The 22,928-nt window shown below is 46.7% G+C and overlaps 1 protein-coding gene across 4 annotated transcripts in view; it reads right to left on the bottom strand.

Annotated features, from left to right (window-relative positions):
* Positions 1–22,928, bottom strand: part of PDE4D (phosphodiesterase 4D) — a 1,010,209-nt gene that overhangs the window by 699,634 nt on the left and 287,647 nt on the right. For 2 of the 4 annotated variants that reach the window (XM_044276174.1, XM_044276173.1), the window contains exon 1: positions 7,328–8,056. The exons of 1 other annotated variant lie outside the window; for it this stretch is intronic. In XM_044276174.1, coding sequence (XP_044132109.1) covers positions 7,328–7,605 — 278 coding nt within the window. In that variant the 5' untranslated portion in view covers positions 7,606–8,056. Of the gene's footprint in view, positions 1–7,327; positions 8,057–22,928 lie in introns of those variants that run through there. One more of the 4 variants, XM_044276166.1, reaches the window with a different exon arrangement.

Genomic DNA, 22,928 nt, shown 5'->3' with positions numbered 1-22,928 from the left:
CTGCAGGAAAATCGAACTGGGTCTCGGTGAGGTTTCACTGCCTTGTTAAAGGGACTGATTAGGATGCAAGATGGAGATTAGGCATTGGGCATGTTGAATTTCCACTTGTCAATGCTTTTTCCCCATGGATGGTGCCTGGCTGCAGTTTATTTTCCTCTCCTCATTGAGAGCACACAAAGCCCGACTGGCTGAGCCGAGCGCACATGGATACAGGACGAGCAGAGGTAGAGATGTGCCGGGACAGTCATTCCCTTAGGCTACTTTCACACTAGCGTTTTTGCTGGATCCGGCAGGGTTCAGCAAAAACGCTTCTGTCATAATAATATAACCGTCTGCATCCATTATGAACGGATCCGGTTGTATTATCTCTAAAATAGCCCAGACTGATCTGTCTCCAAAACTAGTGTAAGTCAATAGGGGACAGATCCGTTTTCTTTTGTGACCGAAAAAACAGATCCACCACCACCATTGACTTACATTGCGTGTCATGAAGGATCCGTCTTGCTCCGCACCACATCGTGGACAGAAAAACGCAGCTTGCAGCGTTATTCTGTCCGTGATGGGGACGCAGCCAAACGGAAGGGAATACATTCTGGTGCCCTCCATTTTGTTCAGTTGTTTTATCCCCACTGACAATGAATGGGGACAAAACGGAAGATCCCCCCCTCCCCCTCCTATGACGGATCTCAATAGTGGAAAGGGAAAGCGCCGATGTGAAAGGAGCCTAATCTGAATGCCCTCTTTTCAAGCAGGACAGAGGAAACTAAGGCTACTTTCACATTTGCGTTGCTGTTTTCCGGCAGAGGATCTCAATACCGGGAAAATAAAGAGATCCGTTCAGAATGCATCAGGATGTCTTCCGTTCTGGAAGCATTCTGTTTTGCGACTGGACACAAAACAGCTGCGGTTTTCTGTCCGGTCATAAAAATGGAAAAAACGGATCTGGCACTGAAAACAATGTAAGTCAATGGGGATGGATCCGCCATTGACTTTCAATTTATTTAAAGGGCTTCTGTCACTCCACTAAACTCATTTTTTTTTGGTTGGTCTCCCTACAATCCTTATGCTGCGATTTCTTAATATATATAGCTATTACACTGTTTGGTTCAGTAGTTCTATCAAAAAACTGACGTTTATATTATGCAAATTACCTCTCTAGCAGCAGGTAGGGCGGCTACCTGCTGCTAGCAGCCGCATCCTCCATTCATAATGACGCCCCCTCCTCATGTTGATTGACAGGGCCAGCGGACGCGCTCGTCCTCTGACTGGCCCTGTCTTCGTTTTAAATCTCGCGCCGGTCTTCAGTTGGCGCAGGCGCACTCAGAGGAGGACGCTCGCCTGTGCCGATGACGTCACATGTACACCCGGCCGAGCGAGCGTCCTCCTCTGAGTGCGCCTGCGCCAACTGAAGACCGGCGCGAGATTTAAAACGAAGACAGGGCCAGTCAGAGGACGAGCGCGTCCGCTGGCCCTGTCAATCAACATGAGGAGGGGGCGCCATTATGAATGGAGGATGCGGCTGCTAGCAGCAGGTAGCCGCCCTACCTGCTGCTAGAGAGGTAATTTGCATAATATAAAAGTCAGTTTTTTGATAGAACTACTGAACCAAACTGTGTAATAGCTATATATATTAAGAAATCGCAGCATAAGGATTGTAGGGAGACCAACAAAAAAAAAATGAGTTTAGTGGAGTGACAGAAGCCCTTTAATGACGATCTGTGGATCAGTTTTTTTTCTGTTTTCATTTCACACTACTACATCCTAACGGAACGGATACATCCTGATGTGCAAAATCAAAACGTATCCTCTGCCGGATCTCAATACCGGAATTAACAACGCAAGTTTAAGACTAGCCTACTACAGACATGCTGAAATCAGATTCCTCATGTGGACCAACCAATTAGAGGTGCAAAGATGGACAGCGGCCTTGAGGACTGGTCTGTGGGTGGCACTGGGAAGAGCAGGCATGGGACATGTGTCCCTCATCTCCTGCATTGTTTCTGCTTGTAGAAGCATAATTTTACACGAAATATACATTTTCTACAATGTACAAAAGGTCAGGCAAAGCGTTTGTAGCTGGATAACAGTTAGAAAGCGCGGTAGAGGGAAGAGTGCCAAGGAGGCTAGCCCTGATCTGACACACCCCAACAAGTTTGCACAGTTGGCAGATGAGGGACTTAGTATTAACCAATAGGCCTGACAGAACAACAGACGTGCATGTTGGGGGACACCTGGGAAATAGTGACCATAAAGTAATAACCTTCCAATTATCCTTCAAAAGAGCGTTTTTTTCAGGTAGGAACAAAAATGCCAGACTTCAAAAAAGCTAAATTTAGCCAACTAAGAGAGGCCATATGCCTAACTAACTGGGACAAAGTCCTCAAAAATAAAAATACAGCCAAAAAATGGAAATTTTTAAAAACATCCTAAAATCTATTTGTGAGAGGTACATACCTTATGGGAATAAAAGGTTAAGGAAGAAGAAGAAACCAATGTGGATAAACAGAACTGTAAAGAAAGCAATAAATGACAAAAATAAATCATTAAAATCACTAGGAGGGTAGTGAGGAAGCACTGAAAAAAATAAAATATGTAAAAAACAAATAAAAGCAGCCAAACTAGAGACCAAGAGATTAATTGCCAAAGAGAGCAAAACTAACCCTAAAATGTTCTTCAATTATATAAATTGTAAAATGCATAAATCTGAAGGTGTCGGCCCTTTACAAAGTAATGAGGGGGGAGTTGCAGAGAGTGATGTGGAGAAAGCAAAGCTAATAAATAATTTTTTCTCCACTGTAATTACTGAAGAAAATAAACCGTCAGATGAAATGTAGAATGTAAAAGTAAATTCCCCATCAAAAGTGCCCTGTCTGACCCGGGAAGAAGTACAGCGGCGTCTTAAAAAGATTAAAATAGACAAATCGCCAGGACCAGATGGCATACACCCCTGTATCCTAAGAGAATTAAGTAATGTCATAGCCAGACCCTTATTTCTGATATTTAAGGACTCTATACTGACAGGGAGTGTTCCACAGGATTGGTGCATGGCATATGTGGTGCCAATATTCAAAAAGGGGCCAAAAACATAGCCCGGAAACTATAGGCTGGTAAGTTTAACATCTGTCATGGTAAACTGAAGATTTTCTAAGAGATGCTATCTTGGAGCACCTCAATGAAATAACGCCATATCAGCATGGCTTCATGAGGGATCAGTCATGTCAAACTAATTTAATCAGTTTCTATGAGACAGTAAGTAGATTTGACAGCGGCGAATCAATGGATGTCGTATATCTGGACTTCTACAAAACATTTGACACTGTACCACATAAAAGGTTAGTATATAAAATGAGAATGCTCGGACTGGGAGAAAACGTCTGTATGTGGGTAAGTAATTAGCTCAGTGATAGAAAACCGAGGGTTGTTATTAATAGTACACACTCAGATTGGGTCACTGTCACTAGTGGGGTACCTCAGGGGTCAGTATTGGGCCCTATCCTCCTCAATACATTTATTAATGATCTTGTAGAAGGCTTGCACAGTAAAATGTCAATTTTTGCAGATGACACTAAACTGTGTAAAGTAATTGACATGGAAGAGGACAGTATACTACTACAGAGCGACCTGGATAGACTGGGGGCTTGGGCAGATAAGTGGCAGATGAGGTTTAACACTGACAAATGTAAGGTTATGCACATGGGTAGGAATAATGCAAGTCACCCGTACATACTAAATGGTAGGGATCGACCGATTATCGGATTTACCGATATTATCGGCCGATATTCAGGATTTTGAACACTATCGGTATCGGCATCTATTTTGCCGATATTCCGATAGTGTATGGGGAACACAGATCGCGCTGCTGACAGCGCTCTCCGTGTTCCCCTTAGCAGCACAGGGGAGAAGGAGCAGTGTCTCCTCCCCCTGTGCTGCTCCTGCCGCTGCCGCCAATGAAAGGACAGGGGACAGGAGGAGGGGAGGAGCTATGGCCACTGCTCCACCAATGAAGATTAATCTATCATTCATTCATATACAGGAGGCGGGAGCTGCAGGATCACATAGCCGGCTCCCAACCTCTATGAGCTGTAGCTGCGATCCGCGGTAGTTAACTCCTCAGGTTCCGCGGATCGCAGCTACTGCTCATAGAGGTCGGGAGCCGGCTATGTGATCCTGCAGCCAGCTCCCGCCTCCTGTATATGAATAAATTAGAGATTAAGCTTCATTGGTGGCGCAGTGCACCCCCCCAAGCCCCCCAGTATCAGACATTGGTGGCGCAGTGCGCCCCCCCCCCCAGTGGTGGCGCATAGGGCCCCCCCACCCCAGTCGCAGTGCGCCCCTCCACAGGATCCCCTCTCCCTTGCTCCTCCGATCGGAGCCCCAGCAGTGTAATGCTGGGGCTCCGATCAGTTACCATGGCAGCCAGGACGCTATTGAAGCCCTGGCTGCCATGATAAGCTCCATGCTGCTGTGTGCACAAAGCACACAGCAGCAGGGACAGTGTGAGCTCCTATTCACCCTGATAGATCTCTATCAGGGTGAATAGGACAAGGGTTCTAGTCCCTAAGGGGGCTAAAAGTTAGTTAAAAAAAAGTTACAAAAAAAATAATAAAAACACCAAAATATTAAATATAAATGAAAAAGAAAGATTTACAAAAAAAAAAAATACACATTAACAATAAACATTAATTTTCAGCAGATTTGTGGGATTTTTAATTTTTTTTTTCAAAAATGAAAATTCCCAGAATATCGGTATAAATTATCGGCTATCGGCCTGAAAGTTCACAAATTATCGGTATCGGTATCGGCCCTAAAAAAATCAATATCGGTCGATCCCTACTAAATGGTAAAACACTGGGTAACACTGACATGGAAAACGAGCTAGGAATTTTAGTGAACAGCAAACTTAGGCTACTTTCACGCTCGAGTTTGGTGCGGATCCGTCATGGATCTGCACAAATGGATCCGTTCAGATAATACAAACGTCTGCATTCGCTCAGAACGGATCCGTTTGTATTATCTTTAGCATAGCCAAGACAGATCCGTCTTGAACACCATTGAAAGTCAATAAAGAATGGATCTGTTTTCTATTGTGCCAGATTGTGTCATAGAAAACGGATCCGTCCCCAATGACTTACATTGTGGTCAGGACGGATCCATTTGGCTTAGTTTCGTCAGACGAACACCAAAGCGGCATGGAGACTGATCGGAGGCAAACTGATGCATTCTGAGCGGATCCTTTTCCATTCAGAATGCATTAGGGCAAAACTGATCCGTTTTGGACCGCTTGTGAGAGCCCTGAACAGATCTCACAAACGGAAACCAAAACACCGGTGTGAAAGTAGCCTTAGCTGTAAAAACCAATGTCAGGCAGTTGCTGACATCAGAAGGGGCATAGATGGCCGTGATGAGAACATAGTCCTACCACTTTACAAATCACTAGTCAGACCACACATGGAGTACTGTGTACAGTTCTGGGCTCCTGTAAACAAGGCAGACATAGCAGAGCTGGAGAGGGTCCAGAGGAGGGCAACTAAAGTAATAACTGGAATGGGGGGGGGGGACTACAGTACCCTTAAAGATTATCAGCATTAGGCCCCATTCACACGTCCGCAATTTTGTTCCGCATTTCTGTTGCAAAAAAATATATAACATGTCCTATTCTTGTCCGCAATTGCGGACAAGAATAGGCATATTCTATTAGTGCCGCGATGGGCGGTTTGCAAAATGCGGAACGCACATTGCCGCTGTCCATGTTTTGCGGATCCGCAAAACACGCTACGGACGTGTGAATGTGTGAATGGACCCTAAGGGTTATTCACTTTAGAAAAAAGACGACTGAGGGGAGATCTAATTACTATGTATAAATATATCAGGGGTCAGTACAGAGATCTATCCCATCATCTATATCCCCCAGGACGGTGACTGTGGTGAGGGGACATCCTCTGCGCCTGAAGGAGAGAAGGTTTGTACACAAACATAGAAGAGGATTCTTTACGGTAAGAGCAGTGAGACTATGGAACTCTCTGCCTGAGGAGGTGGTGATGGTGAGTACAATAAAGGAATTCAAGAGGGGCCTGGATGTATTTCTGGAGAGTAATAATATTACAGGCTATAGCTACTAGAGAGGGGTCGTTGATCCAGGGAGTTAGTCTGATGGCCTGATTGGAGTCAGGAAGGAACTTTTTATTCCCCTAAAGTGAGGAAAATTGGCTTCTACCTCACAGTTTTTTTTTGCCTTCCTCTGGATCAACTTGCAGGATGACAGGCCGAACTGGATGGACAAATGTCTTTTTTCGGTCTTATGTACTATGTTATATACTATGTTATATAGCAAGAGAGCATGCCCCATAGTTATACACTAGTCCAATGAATTTGGGGAACCCACTGGCTGCGCCAATATCCTTTTATTATATAACTCACTAGATTTATCTCCATGAGGCCATTTTTCTGTCATAGGCTAAACGCACACACGACCATATGTGTTTTGCGGTCCGCAAATTGCGGATCTGCAAAAAAAAAAAAAAAAAACGGATGACATCCCCGTATTCCATCCATTTTTTTTTTTTTGCGGATCTATTGAAACAATGCCTAAAACGGACAAGAATAGGACATGTTATATTTTTTGGGCGGGGCTACGGAATGGACATACAGGTAGCACACGGTCTGCTGTCTACATTTTTTTGCGGACCCATTGAAATGAGTGGTCTGCATCATATCCGCAAAAAAAACGGAACGGACACTGAAACAAAATACATTTGTGTGCATGAGGCCATACAGAAATAACGTATTACTACGCTAGATGTGATAGTCTGCGCCTCACCCAGTGACAGCCACAAAAGTGACAATTTTAAACAACACAATAAAGTACGGTAGAAACTAATATAAAACCAATAGAAATCAGGAAACAATTCGTAATCCGCCATATACCGTATGTGTACACTCCACCTGGTAAATAACAGCAGCAATAAAACATCTGCTGCCGAGCCATATAGTGACACATAACACGTCTTACAGCGCTGCCCTGTGTGTCAATTCTGCGTCAATGTGCAGAAACGTATACGTACATATCGTACGCAGTGTTCAATTACAATGTATGTAGTCAGATAATATAGATAGATAGATAGATAGATAGATAGATAGATAGATAGATAGATAGATAGACAGCCTATAGCCATGTACACAGACAGTGATCTCTGGCTGTACAGTCCAGCACTGGGACGGTGTGCTCCTGCAAGTGCTTTAACCCCTTGTGTTCTGCAGCAGCCTGCCCTCCGGGTCTGTCCCGTGCAGACAGCTGCTCCCCTCCTCAGACGCCAGTCACTTCCCTTACCATGTATGAGCCACAGTGAAGCGCCTCTGCTTGGGTATGTTACTGCTGAGCAGCATCCTGCGGAGGAGCCTGGGGGAGTTCCTGGGGGAGATGATCGGGGACAGCCTGGGGGACACAGGAGAAGTCTTCCTGGAGCCTTTGGACTTCTCATGCTGCAACAGGTTCTCCCTTAAAGTCTTGACCTGGTCCTCATTAAGCCACGCGTTAGGACAATGGGAGCTATCCGCTTCTGGAACAGCCAGGGTGTCGGAGCTGGGTGCTGGCTGCTGCTGAGCCATGTCTTCTCTGCGAGTTGGGTGAAGTCTAGACGATAGGTGTTGAGGGGGCAACCTACCTGCTTGCAGCAGAGCAGGTTAGTCTTCTGTTAGTAACATGGTGTGGATGTTCTCAGCTCCTGACTCCTCCACTGAAGCCCTGGAGACATCCCACCGGTGCCCCTCCTCAGTATCCTCGGCACTGGCTCTTTGGGCAATGTTCAGGAGACCAGGGCTGAGCCTTTCATGAGCGCTGCCTTGTGAGAGCCCTGGAGGCTGTGCTACTATCGGCTCCTATACTGCAGCTGTGTCTGTAGAGGGAGGGGAGCTGGAGCCTGGCAGCCTCCCTGCCTATACAGAGGTGAAGCAGCACTGCCTCCCTGCCTATACAGAGGTGAAGCCTGGCAGCCTCCCTGCCTATACAGAGGTGAAGCAGCACTGCCTCCCTGCCTATACAGAGGTGAAGCAGCCTGCCTCCCTGCCTATACAGAGGTGAAGCAGCCTGCCTCCCTGCCTATACAGAGGTGAAGCCTGGCAGCCTCCCTGCCTATAGAGAGGTGAAGCAGCACTGCCTCCCTGCCTATAGAGAGGCGAAGCCTGGCAGCCTCCCTGCCTATACAGAGGTGAAGCAGCACAGCCTCCCTGCCTATACAGAGGTGAAGCAGCCTGCCTCCCTGCCTATACAGAGGTGAAGCCTGGCAGCCTCCCTGCCTATAGAGAGGTGAAGCAGCACTGCCTCCCTGCCTATAGAGAGGCGAAGCCTGGCAGCCTCCCTGCCTATACAGAGGTGAAGCCTGGCAGCCTCCCTGCCTATACAGAGGTGAAGCAGCACTGCCTCCCTGCCTATACAGAGGTGAAGCCTGGCAGCCTCCCTGCCTATAGAGAGGTGAAGCAGCACTGCCTCCCTGCCTATAGAGAGGCGAAGCCTGGCAGCCTCCCTGCCTATACAGAGGTGAAGCCTGGCAGCCTCCCTGCCTATACAGAGGTGAAGCCTGGCAGCCTCCCTGCCTATACAGAGGTGAAGCAGCACTGCCTTCCTGCCTATAGAGAGGCGAAGCCTGGCAGCCTCCCTGCCTATACAGAGGTGAAGCCTGGCAGCCTCCCTGCCTATACAGAGGTGAAGCCTGGCAGCCTCCCTGCCTATACAGAGGTGAAGCAGCACTGCCTTCCTGCCTATACAGAGGTGAAGCAGCACTGCCTCCCTGCCTATACAGAGGTGAAGCAGCACAGCCTCCCTGCCTATACAGGGGTGAAGCAGCCTGCCTCCCTGCCTATACAGAGGTGAAGTAGCACAGCCTCCCTGCCTATACAGATGTGAAGCAGCACTGCCTCCCTGCCTATACAGAGGTGAAGCAGCACTGCCTCCCTGCCTATACAGAGGTGAAGCAGCACAGCCTCCCTGCCTATACAGGGGTGAAGCAGCACAGCCTCCCTGCCTATACAGAGGTGAAGCAGCACAGCCTCCCTGCCTATACAGATGTGAAGCAGCACTGCCTCCCTGCCTATACAGAGGTGAGGCAGCACTGCCTCCCTGCCTATACAGAGGTGAAGCCTGGCAGCCTCCCTGCCTATACAGAGGTGAAGCCTGGCAGCCTCCCTGCCTATACAGAGGTGAAGCCTGGTAGCCTCCCTGCCTATACAGAGGTGAAGCCTGGCAGCCTCCCTGCCTATACAGAGGTGAAGCCTGGCAGCCTCCCTGCATATACAGAGGTGAAGCAGCACTGCCTCCCTGCCTATACAGAGGTGAAGCAGCACAGCCTCCCTGCCTATACAGATGTGAAGCAGCACTGCCTCCCTGCCTATACAGAGGTGAGGCAGCACTGCCTCCCTGCCTATACAGAGGTGAAGCCTGGCAGCCTCCCTGCCTATACAGAGGTGAAGCCTGGTAGCCTCCCTGCCTATACAGAGGTGAAGCCTGGCAGCCTCCCTGCCTATACAGAGGTGAAGCAGCACTGCCTCCCTGCCTATACAGGAGTGAAGCAGCACAGCCTCCCTGCCTATACAGAGGTGAAGCAGCACAGCCTCCCTGCCTATACAGAGGTGAAGCAGCACAGCCTCCCTGCCTATACAGAGGTGAAGCCTGGTAGCCTCCCTGCCTATACAGAGGTGAAGCCTGGCAGCCTCCCTGCCTATACAGATGTGAAGCAGCACTGCCTCCCTGCCTATACAGAGGTGAGGCAGCACTGCCTCCCTGCCTATACAGAGGTGAAGCCTGGCAGCCTCCCTGCCTATACAGAGGTGAAGCCTGGCAGCCTCCCTGCCTATACAGAGGTGAAGCCTGGTAGCCTCCCTGCCTATACAGAGGTGAAGCCTGGCAGCCTCCCTGCCTATACAGAGGTGAAGCCTGGCAGCCTCCCTGCATATACAGAGGTGAAGCAGCACTGCCTCCCTGCCTATACAGAGGTGAAGCAGCACAGCCTCCCTGCCTATACAGATGTGAAGCAGCACTGCCTCCCTGCCTATACAGAGGTGAGGCAGCACTGCCTCCCTGCCTATACAGAGGTGAAGCCTGGCAGCCTCCCTGCCTATACAGAGGTGAAGCCTGGTAGCCTCCCTGCCTATACAGAGGTGAAGCCTGGTAGCCTCCCTGCCTATACAGAGGTGAAGCCTGGCAGCCTCCCTGCCTATACAGAGGTGAAGCAGCACTGCCTCCCTGCCTATACAGGAGTGAAGCAGCACAGCCTCCCTGCCTATACAGGAGTGAAGCAGCACAGCCTCCCTGCCTATACAGAGGTGAAGCAGCACAGCCTCCCTGCCTATACAGAGGTGAAGCCTGGTAGCCTCCCTGCCTATACAGAGGTGAAGCCTGGCAGCCTCCCTGCCTATACAGAGGTGAAGCAGCACTGCCTCCCTGCCTATACAGGAGTGAAGCAGCACAGCCTCCCTGCCTATACAGAGGTGAAGCAGCACAGCCTCCCTGCCTATACAGAGGTGAAGCAGCCTGCCTCTCCCGCCATCTGTCTGCGGGTACAGGCGGTGACAGGAGCCTTCCTATCATTCACTGATGGTTCAGCCAGAAATTATTAGTTAAATGAGCTGGAAAATTCTGCAGAGTTGAGAGGAAACCCTGCCCGAGCCTGTGTAGTGACCGCAGCGCCTCCGGGGGCACTGCCACCAGATACAGGGGTGCGGTCCCTAGAGAATCATCCATCCACATGGGTGAATAAACCTTTTCTGTTTTCAATGATTTCACAGTACTGCCTGTTTTACTCCGGAGCTGCCATTTTCTGCTTGTGTATCTGTCAGTCCCTCATATCTAATTGATTGATATGCGATAGGTAGCCAGATATATGATCGCTATAGTCCAGGTAGATATCACAGAATACGGAGGTAGATACAAGACCGTAACAAAGAGGAAAGATAGAGATCTGTCTAATATGCATCTCTCTATCCCATATCTAATGTCTATTTATCTCTCTGGCCAAGTCTAGGTCTACACTGCAACATTTGTCGCGCAACATTTTGTTGGACCAATGTCGCGCGACAATTTTTATAATGGCAGTCTATGGTGTCGCACTGCAACATGCGACTGCAACGCAACAGTCACAGAAAATCCATTCGAGATAGATTTTTCTGCAACTGTTGCGTTGCAGTCGCAGCATGTCGCATGTTGCAGTGCGACCCCATAGACTGCCATTATAAAAATTGTCGCGCGACATTGGTGCAACAAAATGTTCTCCACAGGAATTCTCCGGATGCAAACAGAATCCACGCCAATCCCATTAACTCTAACTATCGGAGATGCCGAGATTTGGCTGGACAGTTGCACGCTGCTGTTTGTGCCGGGCCGCTGCCGGATATCGATGCCCGAGATGTGAAACTAGCCTTAGGCCTCTTGCACACGACCGTATGTATTTTGCGGTCCTCAAAAAACAGATCTGCAAAAAATACGGATGACATCCATGTGCATTCCATATTTTGCGGAAGGGAACATCTGGCCCCTAATAGAACAGTACAATCCTTGTCCGTAATGGGGATAATAATAGGACATGTTCTATTTTTTTGCAATACAGAAACCGAATGCACACGGAGTACCTTCCGTATTTTTTTTTGCGCACCCATTGAAATGAATGCTTCCGTATACGGTCCTCAAAAAAGACGGAACGGACACGGAATGAAAATACATTTGTGTGCAAGAGGCCTAAGGATAATACTAGCGCTGTGCAGGGAACAGCCAGCGGGATCTCTCTGCATTCTGGCATTGCCGTAAGCCTGAACGTCACCGTCCGCCCCAATAACTACAATGGGGATCGGTGGAGATCCGGCCACAACCCGGCAAATATGCCACGACTCAGTGTGCTCGAGTCTCTGCATATTTTCTGGATCTCTCCTGGTCCGCATTATAGTTAATAGGGCCAAACATCTTACAGCAATGCCGAAATTCTGAGGGATCCGGCACCGGAACAGCCACCAGATACTTAGCGCTAGAGTGGCACCAGCCTGACTTGGACAACTCCGCTAATGATGATTTGTCATCTCTCTGTTCTAATAAGTAATAAACAACAATTCTGGAGCATCTTTAACTAGAACCCTGCAATGTGACGTTCCACCATTATTCCTCCTGGAAATCTATGAATAAATGGTTGTGTCCCCATCCCCTGGTCACACAGGCATGTCTCCGCAGTCAGTGTGGAAAGACATAGGGGGGATATCTGCAGTCACGTTTTGCTTGAGTCTGCCTGTGTTGGCGTACTTTATGCCACGTTTACCAAATGCCGGATGTCGTTTGATAAATTTGTCTCATTTCGAGGCCTCATGCACACGGCCATTGCCCGGCGCGCCTGTGTTAGAATTATTAATAATGATGGGCACAAAGGGGGCCATTTGATGTCCAGGGGCACTATGTGCATTATGTATACTGAGGGCACTGCAGGGGTTAGGATTTAAAAAAAAAAAAAGCTTTTTTTTTAATGATTTTTTTTATGATTTTTTTTTAATGGCCGTTGAAAAAATGTAAGCAAATGGATGAAAAACAGACAGCATATCCGTATTTAACAGCCGTTTCTTTGTGAATGCTGCCTAAATGTGTGTTGTGCAGTTCTTCCATTATTCCTACTATACATAAATAAATACAATTATTAATATTATTCATTTATGAATAAATTGCCAGCTTGGCGTTATCAAAGGGGTGTGTCCCTATACAGTCTGCCATTGCCAGCACTAGACTGTGCAGGGACACACGCCCTCTGGATAGGTCATCAGTATGTGATCAGTGGGGGGTCTGACAACCGAGACCCCCACCAATCAGCTGTTTGAGAAGGCGGATGCGCTCCTGCAGGTGCCGCAGCCTTCTCTCTGCTTTCCTTAGGCCGGTGACAACCCCTTCATGCGTCACGTGGTCTAGGAGCATCTCAGCCCCATTCAAGTGAATGAGCGCGATACCAAGTACAACCACTATACAACGTACGGCGCTGTGCTTGGTAAACTGCAGGAAAGCAGCAGCACTCACAGGAGCGCCGGTGATCAGCGGGGGTCCTGGGTGTCGGACCCTGCCAATCAGATATTCAGAAGATAGGTCGTCAGTATAAAAAAAATAAAAAATCTCAGAAAAACCTTTTAAGACCCATGGGTGTTTTTGCCTTCCTATGGGTTTATAGCTTCCCGAAGAGGATGTACCACAGCTGCCCATGTCCTCTACAGGAGAGTTTGCAGATCTTGATGATACAATTATAATGAAAGTAATTGGGTCAAAGTTAATTACGGATTGAAGTCGCAGAGCGCTACTGGCCATGTTCATTATCTTGCCGCATTTCTCTTAGCTAAGTAATGCATGAAAGTCTTTCCAATGTCTTTTAGGCTAAGAGTCGAACTTCTAAGCCAAGAGGGTCTGGTTACCACCATCACCACCACTTCTCTCTGTCTTACATGCCTCACCGGTTTGGAAACCCATACGATATATTGTAAACCGATATGCCGAAAAAGAAAGGCACGCATTAAAGGGGGTTGTGCCACTAATATATATGTATCCCACAAAACTATCGCTGTTGTATCACTTTCCTCAGATACCACCATTTACCATCAAAACTGTCTTATTCTAACACTATTCGCCCAGGTGGGAAATCAGCTTCGGTTTTCGGATTCTGTTAGTTCCATCCTACATTGGAGCCTTGTACTGTAGGATGTAGGAAGAGTCATTGGTAAGAACAAGGGGCGTGGTTAGTGTCACGTGATCTGCTGATGTCAGCACACAACTCACTCCCCTAAGGCATGATGGGACAACAGTCACATGACAAACCAGGAAGTAGGATTCAAGCACGGGGGATAAGAGAAAACTGCAAATGAGGTACATGTAAAAAAATTAAATAAAATCACCCCAAGAAGGAACCCCTTTAAACTTGTCCCTCGGTAAACCACATCGCTTATCTCATTCATACACAGTGGTGTAGCATTGGGGGGCTGTTGCCCCGGGCACCAAATTGCAGGGGGCGCCAGGCAGCAGGCCTGATGCCTATGAGGCAGTAGAACAGCGCAGGAGATCACGGGAAGGCACAGTGAGGCATCCGTGACCGCCTGCGCTGGGACGCCACAAGCGGTAGTGGAGTGAGGAAGACAGGAGAGTTAGTATTTTTTATTATTTTTTGTGGAAGTACTCTAAGGCAGGCCATACTGGGGGCACTATGGAGGTGGGAGGCATTATCAGTTTAAATAAAAGAAAAAACTAAGAAGGCAGTTATATATTATACAGCGGGGCCACATTATACAGAGGGGCCACATTATACAGAGGGGGCCAGTATATATATAATAATTTTACAGAAGGGCCATTAATAATGACCCCTTTTTATAATTATAATTATTAGTATATATAATAGCCCCCTCCGTATTATTAGTATATATAATAGCCCCCTCCGTATTATTAGTATATATAATAGCCCCCTCCGTATTATTAGTATATATAATGGCCCCTCCGTATTATTAGTATATATAATAGCCCCCTCCGTATTATTAGTATATATAATGGCCCCTCCGTATTATTAGTATATATAATAGCCCCCTCCATATTATTAGTATATATAATAGCCCCCTCCGTATTATTAGTATATATAATGCCCCCTCCGTATTATTAGTATATATAATAGCCCCCTCCGTATTATTAGTATATAGAATAGCCCCCTCCGTATTATTAGTATATATAATGGCCCCTCCGTATTATTAGTATATATAATGGCCCCCTCCGTATTATTAGTATATATAATGGCCCCCTCCGTATTATTAGTATATATAATAGCCCCCTCCGTATTATTAGTATATATAATAGCCCCCTCCGTATTATTAGTATATATAATTGCCCCTTTGTATTATTAGTATATATAATGCCCCCTCTGTATAATGATAGTAGAGGATGATAGTAAAGTAAGGAATCTAAAAATGTTTTCTGTGAAACTCTGCATAGACGAGACGCGGCTGAAAGAACGTATCATGGCGGTCTTATCTCCGAATGAAGAGGTTGAGGAAAGTCTACATCACAGGAGATGTCACTGGATGGATGAGGTATGTGGTGCTGTATTCTACTGTATATAATAATGTCCATCCACATATCTGTTTCACAGTAGGGTTGGAGGATGGATATAGAATTTGTCCCACCCTGCCGCATCCTGGCCCCAGACCTCAGGTCACACTGTGCGTGTTCTGAATTCTGGGGCCTCACACCCATCTACTACATTATCTGTACTCAGAGTTATCACTGTGCTATCTGTGGTGTTACATAGGACTGCAGGTGACATCTACTACATTATCTGTACTCAGAGAGTTATCACCGTGTTATATGTGGTGTTACATAGGACTGCAGGTGACACCTACTACATTATCTGTACTCAGAGAGTTATCACTGTGTTATCTGTAGTGTTACATAGGACTGCAGGTGACAGCTACTACATTATCTGTAAAAAGGAGCGTGTCCACAGGTTGGAAGGGTTGAGCCCCTAGGACGGAACTCAGCGCCGGAAAAGAAAAACGCTAGTGTGAAAGTACCCTAAGGAAAGTACAGTCCTTCAGCCACAGTTTCTTAGAGGTTTACTTCACAGGAGGTTTATTTTATTTCCCCCCCCAGGGGCGTACACAAATCTAAAAGGGTCCCATAATAAAAGTTAATGCGGGTGGCCATGCCCCATCCAATTTTCCAGTATGCGTGCATCAAACATTCCCAGGCAACGCGGAACACAAAGCGCAACTTCCCAGCTTTCTGATTAATTTGACTTTTTTAAAAATTATTAAGTGGAAGAAATTTTTTATAAAAAAATAAATCTCCCTCTGCCTTGCCCACTTTATCCTCCTTTTATGTTGGAAAACAAGGAACGGGCGCTGTATAAATATGGCAGTCATTCTGAAGAGCACATTGTTTACACCAGACAACTTCACCTACTTCTCTTTATATAGTATTATAAAACCACCTGCCTGCAGTCTCCACAAGGGGGAGCTCAGTGCATAGGAATGTATACAGCTACCATTGATTTTAATGAAAACTGTAAAAACTTTGTATGCACCGAGTTCCTCCTAATGGCAGCTGATGGAAAATGCAGTGAATCCATGTCTGTAACAGTAGATGCAGTTCAGCGCGGCTGCTACCCTCCAAAGTGACGGGGGAGCAGCTGCACATGTGCGACCATCCTCCGTCCTGAAAATAGCCGAGCGCCCAGCTATTTTGGGATCTCCCTTAGAAGGATGGTTACTTCTTGGGCCCTGTCTTAGAGATAGTAGCAGGTCCCAGAACACCTATCTGACATTGATGGAAGATCCAAGATGGCTATACCCCTTTAATAGCGGTCAGCCTGAAGGTCTTATCACTTGTGTTGATTTGTGTTGTATTGCTACAGAATTACAATATTATATACTCAATTTAATTTATTTTTCATTAAAATTTTCTATGGCATAATACTGCCAAAATGAAAAAGGAAAAATAAAATAAAAAGGGTTTCTATAAATATTCGGTTTATAAAATATACACCTTTCTGATAGAAGTGTCCCTTTAGTCCTCATGCACACGGCCGTGGCCGTATTGCCACCCACAATGCGCCCCACATCACAGATGTGGACCCATTCACTTGAATGGGTCTGCAATCCAGAGCTGCGGTGCGGAACAGAGGCACGGAACCCCACAGAAGCACTACGGAGTGATTCCGTGGTGTTTCTGTCCATGTCTCCGCACTGTGAAAAAATAGTTCTATTTTTTTGTGGCGCAGACAGATCAGGGACCCATTCAAGTTGTCTCAATCTGTCCCGGCCGCCACACGGACGTTGCCCGTGCATTGGGGACCGGCCATGTTCTGGAGAGGGGTGTCTAAGCAACTACCTGGTTTTCACCAGAGTCTCAGATGGTGAGGATAGACTTGAGCCATTAAGGTAGTTGCCAGGGGCTACTCCAGATCAACCACCAAGTCAGAGGAAGCTGGTCCAGGCAGACCAAAGGATACCTGGGTATGTACCGCAAGTACAAGCCTAGTCAGGTGGCAGAGAAGTTACCAGGAGCGACGATGCAGGAGCGAAGGATAAGGCAGAGACAAAGTCAGACAGCCAGAGGATCACGGCAGGCGGCACAGGAACAGGTCAGGCAATCCGGGTCAGCAACATGAGAGACGAATCAAACAGGCAGGGATCAGACGATAGGCAAAGTCCAGAAACAAAGTACAATCAGGAGCACCAGTGGTTGTCAGGCTCTTTAGCAAAAAGACAAGGACCTTAACACTGAGGCATCTGGGAAAAGGGCTGAACCACTTAAATACCTGCAGGAGAGCCAGGGTTGGTCAGCGAGGTCACCTGACGTAACCCAGTCTGCCCAGGGAGTGATGCGTGCCACCCCTAGAGCAGGGTAACATGACACCAGCCGAACTCAGGCGGAATCCTCAGAAGCAATATCACTTATACAGAGTGTCCCGGACTGCAGCGGTAATCGGGGGAACAGCGGTGCACCACAGCCGCTGTTACAGCCTTGGCTACATGCACACGACCGTATGTGTTTTGCGGTCCGCAAATACATCTGTATGCCATCCATTTTTTTTTTGCGGATCCATTGTAACAATGCCTAAAACGGACAAGAATAGAACATGTTCTATTTTTTTTGCGGGCTACGGAACGGACATACGATGTGCTGTCCGCATTTTTTGCGGACCTATTGAAATGAATGGGTCTGCATCCTATCCGCCAAAAAAGCGGAACGGACACGGAAACAAACAACGTTCGTGTGCATGTAGCCTTAAACTTTTTTCAGTTGCAAAAAAAAAGTATGTGCCTCCAGGAGCAAACTCTAGGGAGCTTCCACTCAAAATGAATCACCCTGGCTTAAAGGGAACCTGTCACCGGGATTTTGTGTATAGAGCTGAGGACATGGGTTGCTAGATGGCCGCTAGCACATCCGCAATACCCAGTCCCCATAGCTCTGTGTGCTTTTATTGTGTAAAAAACCCGATTTGATACATATGCAAATTAACCTGAGATGAGTCCTGCCCCTGACTCATCTCACATACAGGACTCATCTCAGGGACAGGACTCATGTCAGGTTAATTTGCATATGTATCAAATCGGGTTTTTTACACAATAAAAGCACACAGAGCTATGGGGACTGGGTATTGCGGATGTGCTAGCTGCCATCTAGCAACCCATGTCCTCAGCTCTGTACACAAAATCCCGGTGACAGGTTCCCTTTAAGTCATTGATGGATGATTCACCTGGCAAGATCGTCTTCGATCATGACTTCTGATAGAAAGAAAAAAATACTTTTACTGCATCCGAGACCGCAGAGACATCACATTTACTGCAAGAGCATTCCCAACGTAAGCAGAATGAAGAATGGCATCTCTATGGAAACCTATACAAGGGGTTTAGCTTGTAAGATCTCGGAGGAGTCCGCAGCTTGCACTGTCTTTCTAAGATGGTGGATTTTAAAAGGAGGATTTTGTCATACAAGGTGACAAACGTGTCCTAAGCAGCACAAGGAGGTGACGTTCATAAAGAACATACCACTGTTCACATTTCACACTGTGTTAAAGCAAAGTGCGAGGCATGAAACGCGTTCTGGGGAGCTAACAGTGCATAGTGAGGGACATTTACTAAAGCGGCGTGAAAAAGTGGCAAATGATGGCGCCTGTTATAATTGCGCAATATTTTGAGATTTTTCACTTATCTCGTCACTTTTTGGGATAAGAGAAAGTGGGCAGGGCTTAGCAGGAGGGGCGTGACCTTCCGAGGCTTACCGGATTTAGTATCATTTATTAGCGGTGTCTAGACTAACAAGGGGGTGTGACGTACTGGCAAAGGGATCTGACTCGGCGTCACAATTCTGACAAAATTCTACCATAAAGTAAGTGACCCAATTGGTATGATGTTACAGAAAAGGGTCTATTCCGGCACCACCACCTTTATCAGAATCTGCTGCAGGTCTAGACACCTTACACTATCTATAGGATTAGTAAGTCTGCCCCTGTCTGTGCCTTTCGTCAAAGCTGTATATGCTAGACTACTTTTTAGACCCACACTGTTGATCATGTAGCGGGTCCCGGAGGAGCGAGTGGAGGATGGGAATGGTAGTGGCTCTGGTGTTGATAACTGAACACACGGATCACAGTAGCAATCGCACGATACCCTCCTAGAGCCATGCAGTTCCCTCGTGGGAACATCCTGATGTTGGTGTTGACTTTTTGGCATGGTGCACGGCAGGATTGTGGGACCAGATGCAATGTTCGGCGAATGATGATGGATTCAGTGAGCAGACCAGTAGGTGCAAATAAATACGTGCAGGATAGGAGTAGTAGCACATCCAAATGGATCAAGTAATAGCGGCAGTGATGAGGGTTGTGGTACCCCTCTCGGCAGAACCTTAGGCATACAATTCTGGGTATATTTTGTGTGATTTCTGGACTGATGGGTACAGGATTAAAGGGAACCTGTCACCTGTAAAACGCATATTAAACCGACCACAGTACCTTACAGGATCCCCCAGTGTGTTGCTAATCCTGTTTTTCTTTCCACTTTGTGTTTCTTCATACTTGTTAAAAACGCTGTTTTAATGTCGGTTGGCGCTCTCTCCGAGTCAGGCTTGAAGTCAAGGGGGCAGCGGCCTCCTTGCTTCAAGAAAAGCTAAGCCCGCCCCTTACCCGTCCTCTCTACAATTAGATGGACATGCTGCCGTGATCACGCTCTTCTAGCGCATGCGTGGTACGCTGCCTGTTACAGCGTGACGGCCGGGCGCGCGCGTGATCGAACTGTCCGGCGTATCCGCAGTCAGCAAAATGCAGGCGGGTGAGTGAGGATTGCGCTGTAACAGGCAGCGTACCGCGCATGCGCTAGAAGAGCGCGATCCCGGCTTCACGGCAGCATGTCCATCTAATTGTAGAGAGGAGGGGTAAGGGGCGGGCTTAGCTTTTCTTGAAGCAAGGAGGCCGCTGCCCCCTTGACTTCAAGCCTGACTCGGAGAGAGCGCCAACCGACATTAAAACAGCGTTTTTAACAAGTATGAAGAAACACAAAGTGGAAAGAAAAACAGGATTAGCAACACACTGGGGGATACTGTAAGGTACTGTGGTCGGTTTAATATGCGTTCTGCAGGTGACAGGTTCCCTTTAAGATACGGCTGGCCAAAACATCTCTCAGTGCGGAGGGGTGCATTAGCAATGTTTCCTCCCACAGCAGCAAAGTCTCTTTCTGTCATAAATGAGCACAGTATCTCGTCAACTTGTAGATTCTAGACTTTCTAATTGCGTTTCTCTCTGGAGCACTTTTGTAGTGGAGTAGTTTGCTTGGGCAGCTGTAGTCTCAGAGATGATAGTTCTCTGAAACTCAGGCCTGGCTCACAGGAGCTCACAAAACAAAGGTCCTCTCTTTTCATTAGCTAAGCACGGACTCTCTACTTACTGACTAAATAGGAGGCAGACCCAGGTCCATTTCTTGGCAACCCAAAGGGGTTGAGTCCCAGTGTTAACCCTGACTTATCCATACAATGTTGGGTATACAAATTCTGTGAATCAGAATATTTTACTTAACAATTTGACATTACTACAATTAATCTTTTGGGCTAAATGCACACGATCAGGATTGCGTGGCGGATTTGCGTGCGGAAAATCCGCACCGTAGGTCATGTACATTGTATTCTATGAGAATTTGAAATTCTCAATGCACATGATGCAGATTTTTTCCGCGCAGATTTTGACCTGCGGTGCGGATTTTAAAATCCACAGCATGTCAATTTATTTTAATTTTCCTGACCAGATTTTCTTCATTCACTAAGTAAAATCCGCATCCGCACGCAAATCCGCACCAATTAATGCGGATTGACCGCACAGATTTGCCTGCGAACACCTGCGGATTTCAGTGCGGATTCTCCGCACATGAATCCTGAACGTGTGCATGTACCCTTGCAGTAACCCTATTCTGGGGTACTGCAGTCACCTTGCACCCCTGCCAATCCCCTGCTCGAATGGGCCACAGTGCTCACCTGAGCTCTTTCCACATCCATAGGTCACATGACTTTTGTGCGGCTTAGTCCCATTCAAGTCAGTGAAACTGAGTTACAATACCAAGCACAGCCCCTATACCAGGGATCAGCACCCTTCGGCACTCCAGGTGTTCTGAAACTACAACTTCCAGAATGCTCCATTCACTTCTGTTAGAGTTAGAAGACCAGCCAAGTATGTTTTCATGCTGGGAGTTCTAGTTTCACAGCAGCGGAAGTGCCGAAGGTTGCTGCTCCCTGCCCTATACAATGCACAATGATGTGCTTGGTATGCTATGAAGAGGCCAAAGGCCTCGTCCAAGTGCTGAAGTCCATTCATATTACTAATATTGATCACTTAGGCCTCATGCACACGACAGTATTGCTTTTTCAGTGTTTTGCAGTCCGTTTTTACGGATCCGTTGTTCCGTTTTTTGTTTCCGTTGTGTTTCCGTTTCCTTTCCGTTTTTCCGTATGCCATATACAGTATACAGTAATTACATAGAAAAAATTGGGCTGGGCATAACATTTTCAATAGATGGTTCAGCATAAACGGAAAGGATACGGAAGACATACGGATGCATTTCCGTATGTGTTCAGTTTTTTTTGCGGACCCATTGACTTGAATGGAGCCAAGCACCGTGATTTGCGGACAAGAATAGGACATGTTCTATCTTTTCACGGCACGGAAATACTGAAATACTGAAACGGAATGCACACGGAGACAGTTCAGTATTTTTTGCTGAACCATTGAAATGAATGGTTCAGTATATGTTCCGCATACTGAACTCCAAAAACGTCCAGTATACTGAACGCAAAATACTGTCGTGTGCATGAGCCCTTATGCTGAAGATAAGTCATCAGTATTTTATTCTCGGAAAACCCCTTTAAAGCAACTGTAATGCTGAGTACCCCCATCATTGCATTTCAATGATCTCCTGCCGTATGAGTGAATAGGGACCAAGCTAGTCGTGCAACTGTCCCCATCTACAGTACTTCTACTGAAGAGCTCCGCTAGAAGGAGAATGTTGTGCAACTTCAATTGTTTAACAGTCACATTATGGATTTGGGTAAAGAGCCCTTTGGTGCGAGAGATCTTACAGGTTGTCATCTAGCACTGACCTAAAAGTGTCCGCCTGCTAAGCTCAATATGTATGTCACTGCGGTCACTTCAAATTTTTTGACCATCTACAGTAGACTTGATAAATATCTATACATGAATATCAGTAAATTAATAAAGCACATGCTGTTCCATTATTTCTTTATATAGTCTCTCTTACAGTTTTATCCCTGAGGCCAGGGGCCTACACACACCATAATAGCTGATCATGCATTTTGTATGGGACATCAGGCCAAGTTGACTTGATCATAGATCCAATTGATTGGAAGAAGATAAGGAAAGTACTATTTTCTGCAAGGCAGTGGCAATGGTAGCAAACAGAGGGAGATCCCATCCATCCTATATGGAACAGGTAGAAAGTTGAGGGCAACAAGCCATGTGGTGGTTAGGGGCAGCAAGCCATGTATGAAGGTTAGGGGCAACAAGCCATGTATGAAGGTTGGGGCAACAAGACATGTATGTGGTTGTGGGAATTAGTGTCAGATGAGGGCTCCAATTTCATTGTTTCACTAGTGCGTCAAGCCTATGTAGACTTCTGGCCAAGGCGTTGATCGCTGGGACTGTTACTGCAGAGAAGGGTCAATTCTTCTAGAACATCCTTCTTTGACAGTTGTCAGGGGAACATTTACACCAAATATGTGTAAAGCAAGAAACAAAAGGAGTTTACAAGTGATGATTACTGTAGATCCTGAATGAAGTGTGCAGCGTAGACTGAATTATAGTTATTATATACTTATCTAATTGTACTCACAGTGCTAAAATTTGTCAGATGTTCTCAAGGGATAATCCTTGAAGAAAAGCCTAATACTA

Source organism: Bufo gargarizans, chromosome 1 (genome assembly GCF_014858855.1).
Source record: "Bufo gargarizans isolate SCDJY-AF-19 chromosome 1, ASM1485885v1, whole genome shotgun sequence".
NCBI classification, from domain to species: Eukaryota; Metazoa; Chordata; class Amphibia; order Anura; family Bufonidae; genus Bufo; species Bufo gargarizans.
Note: the sequence above shows the minus strand (reverse complement) of the source record. Positions and strands in the feature narration are given on the sequence as shown.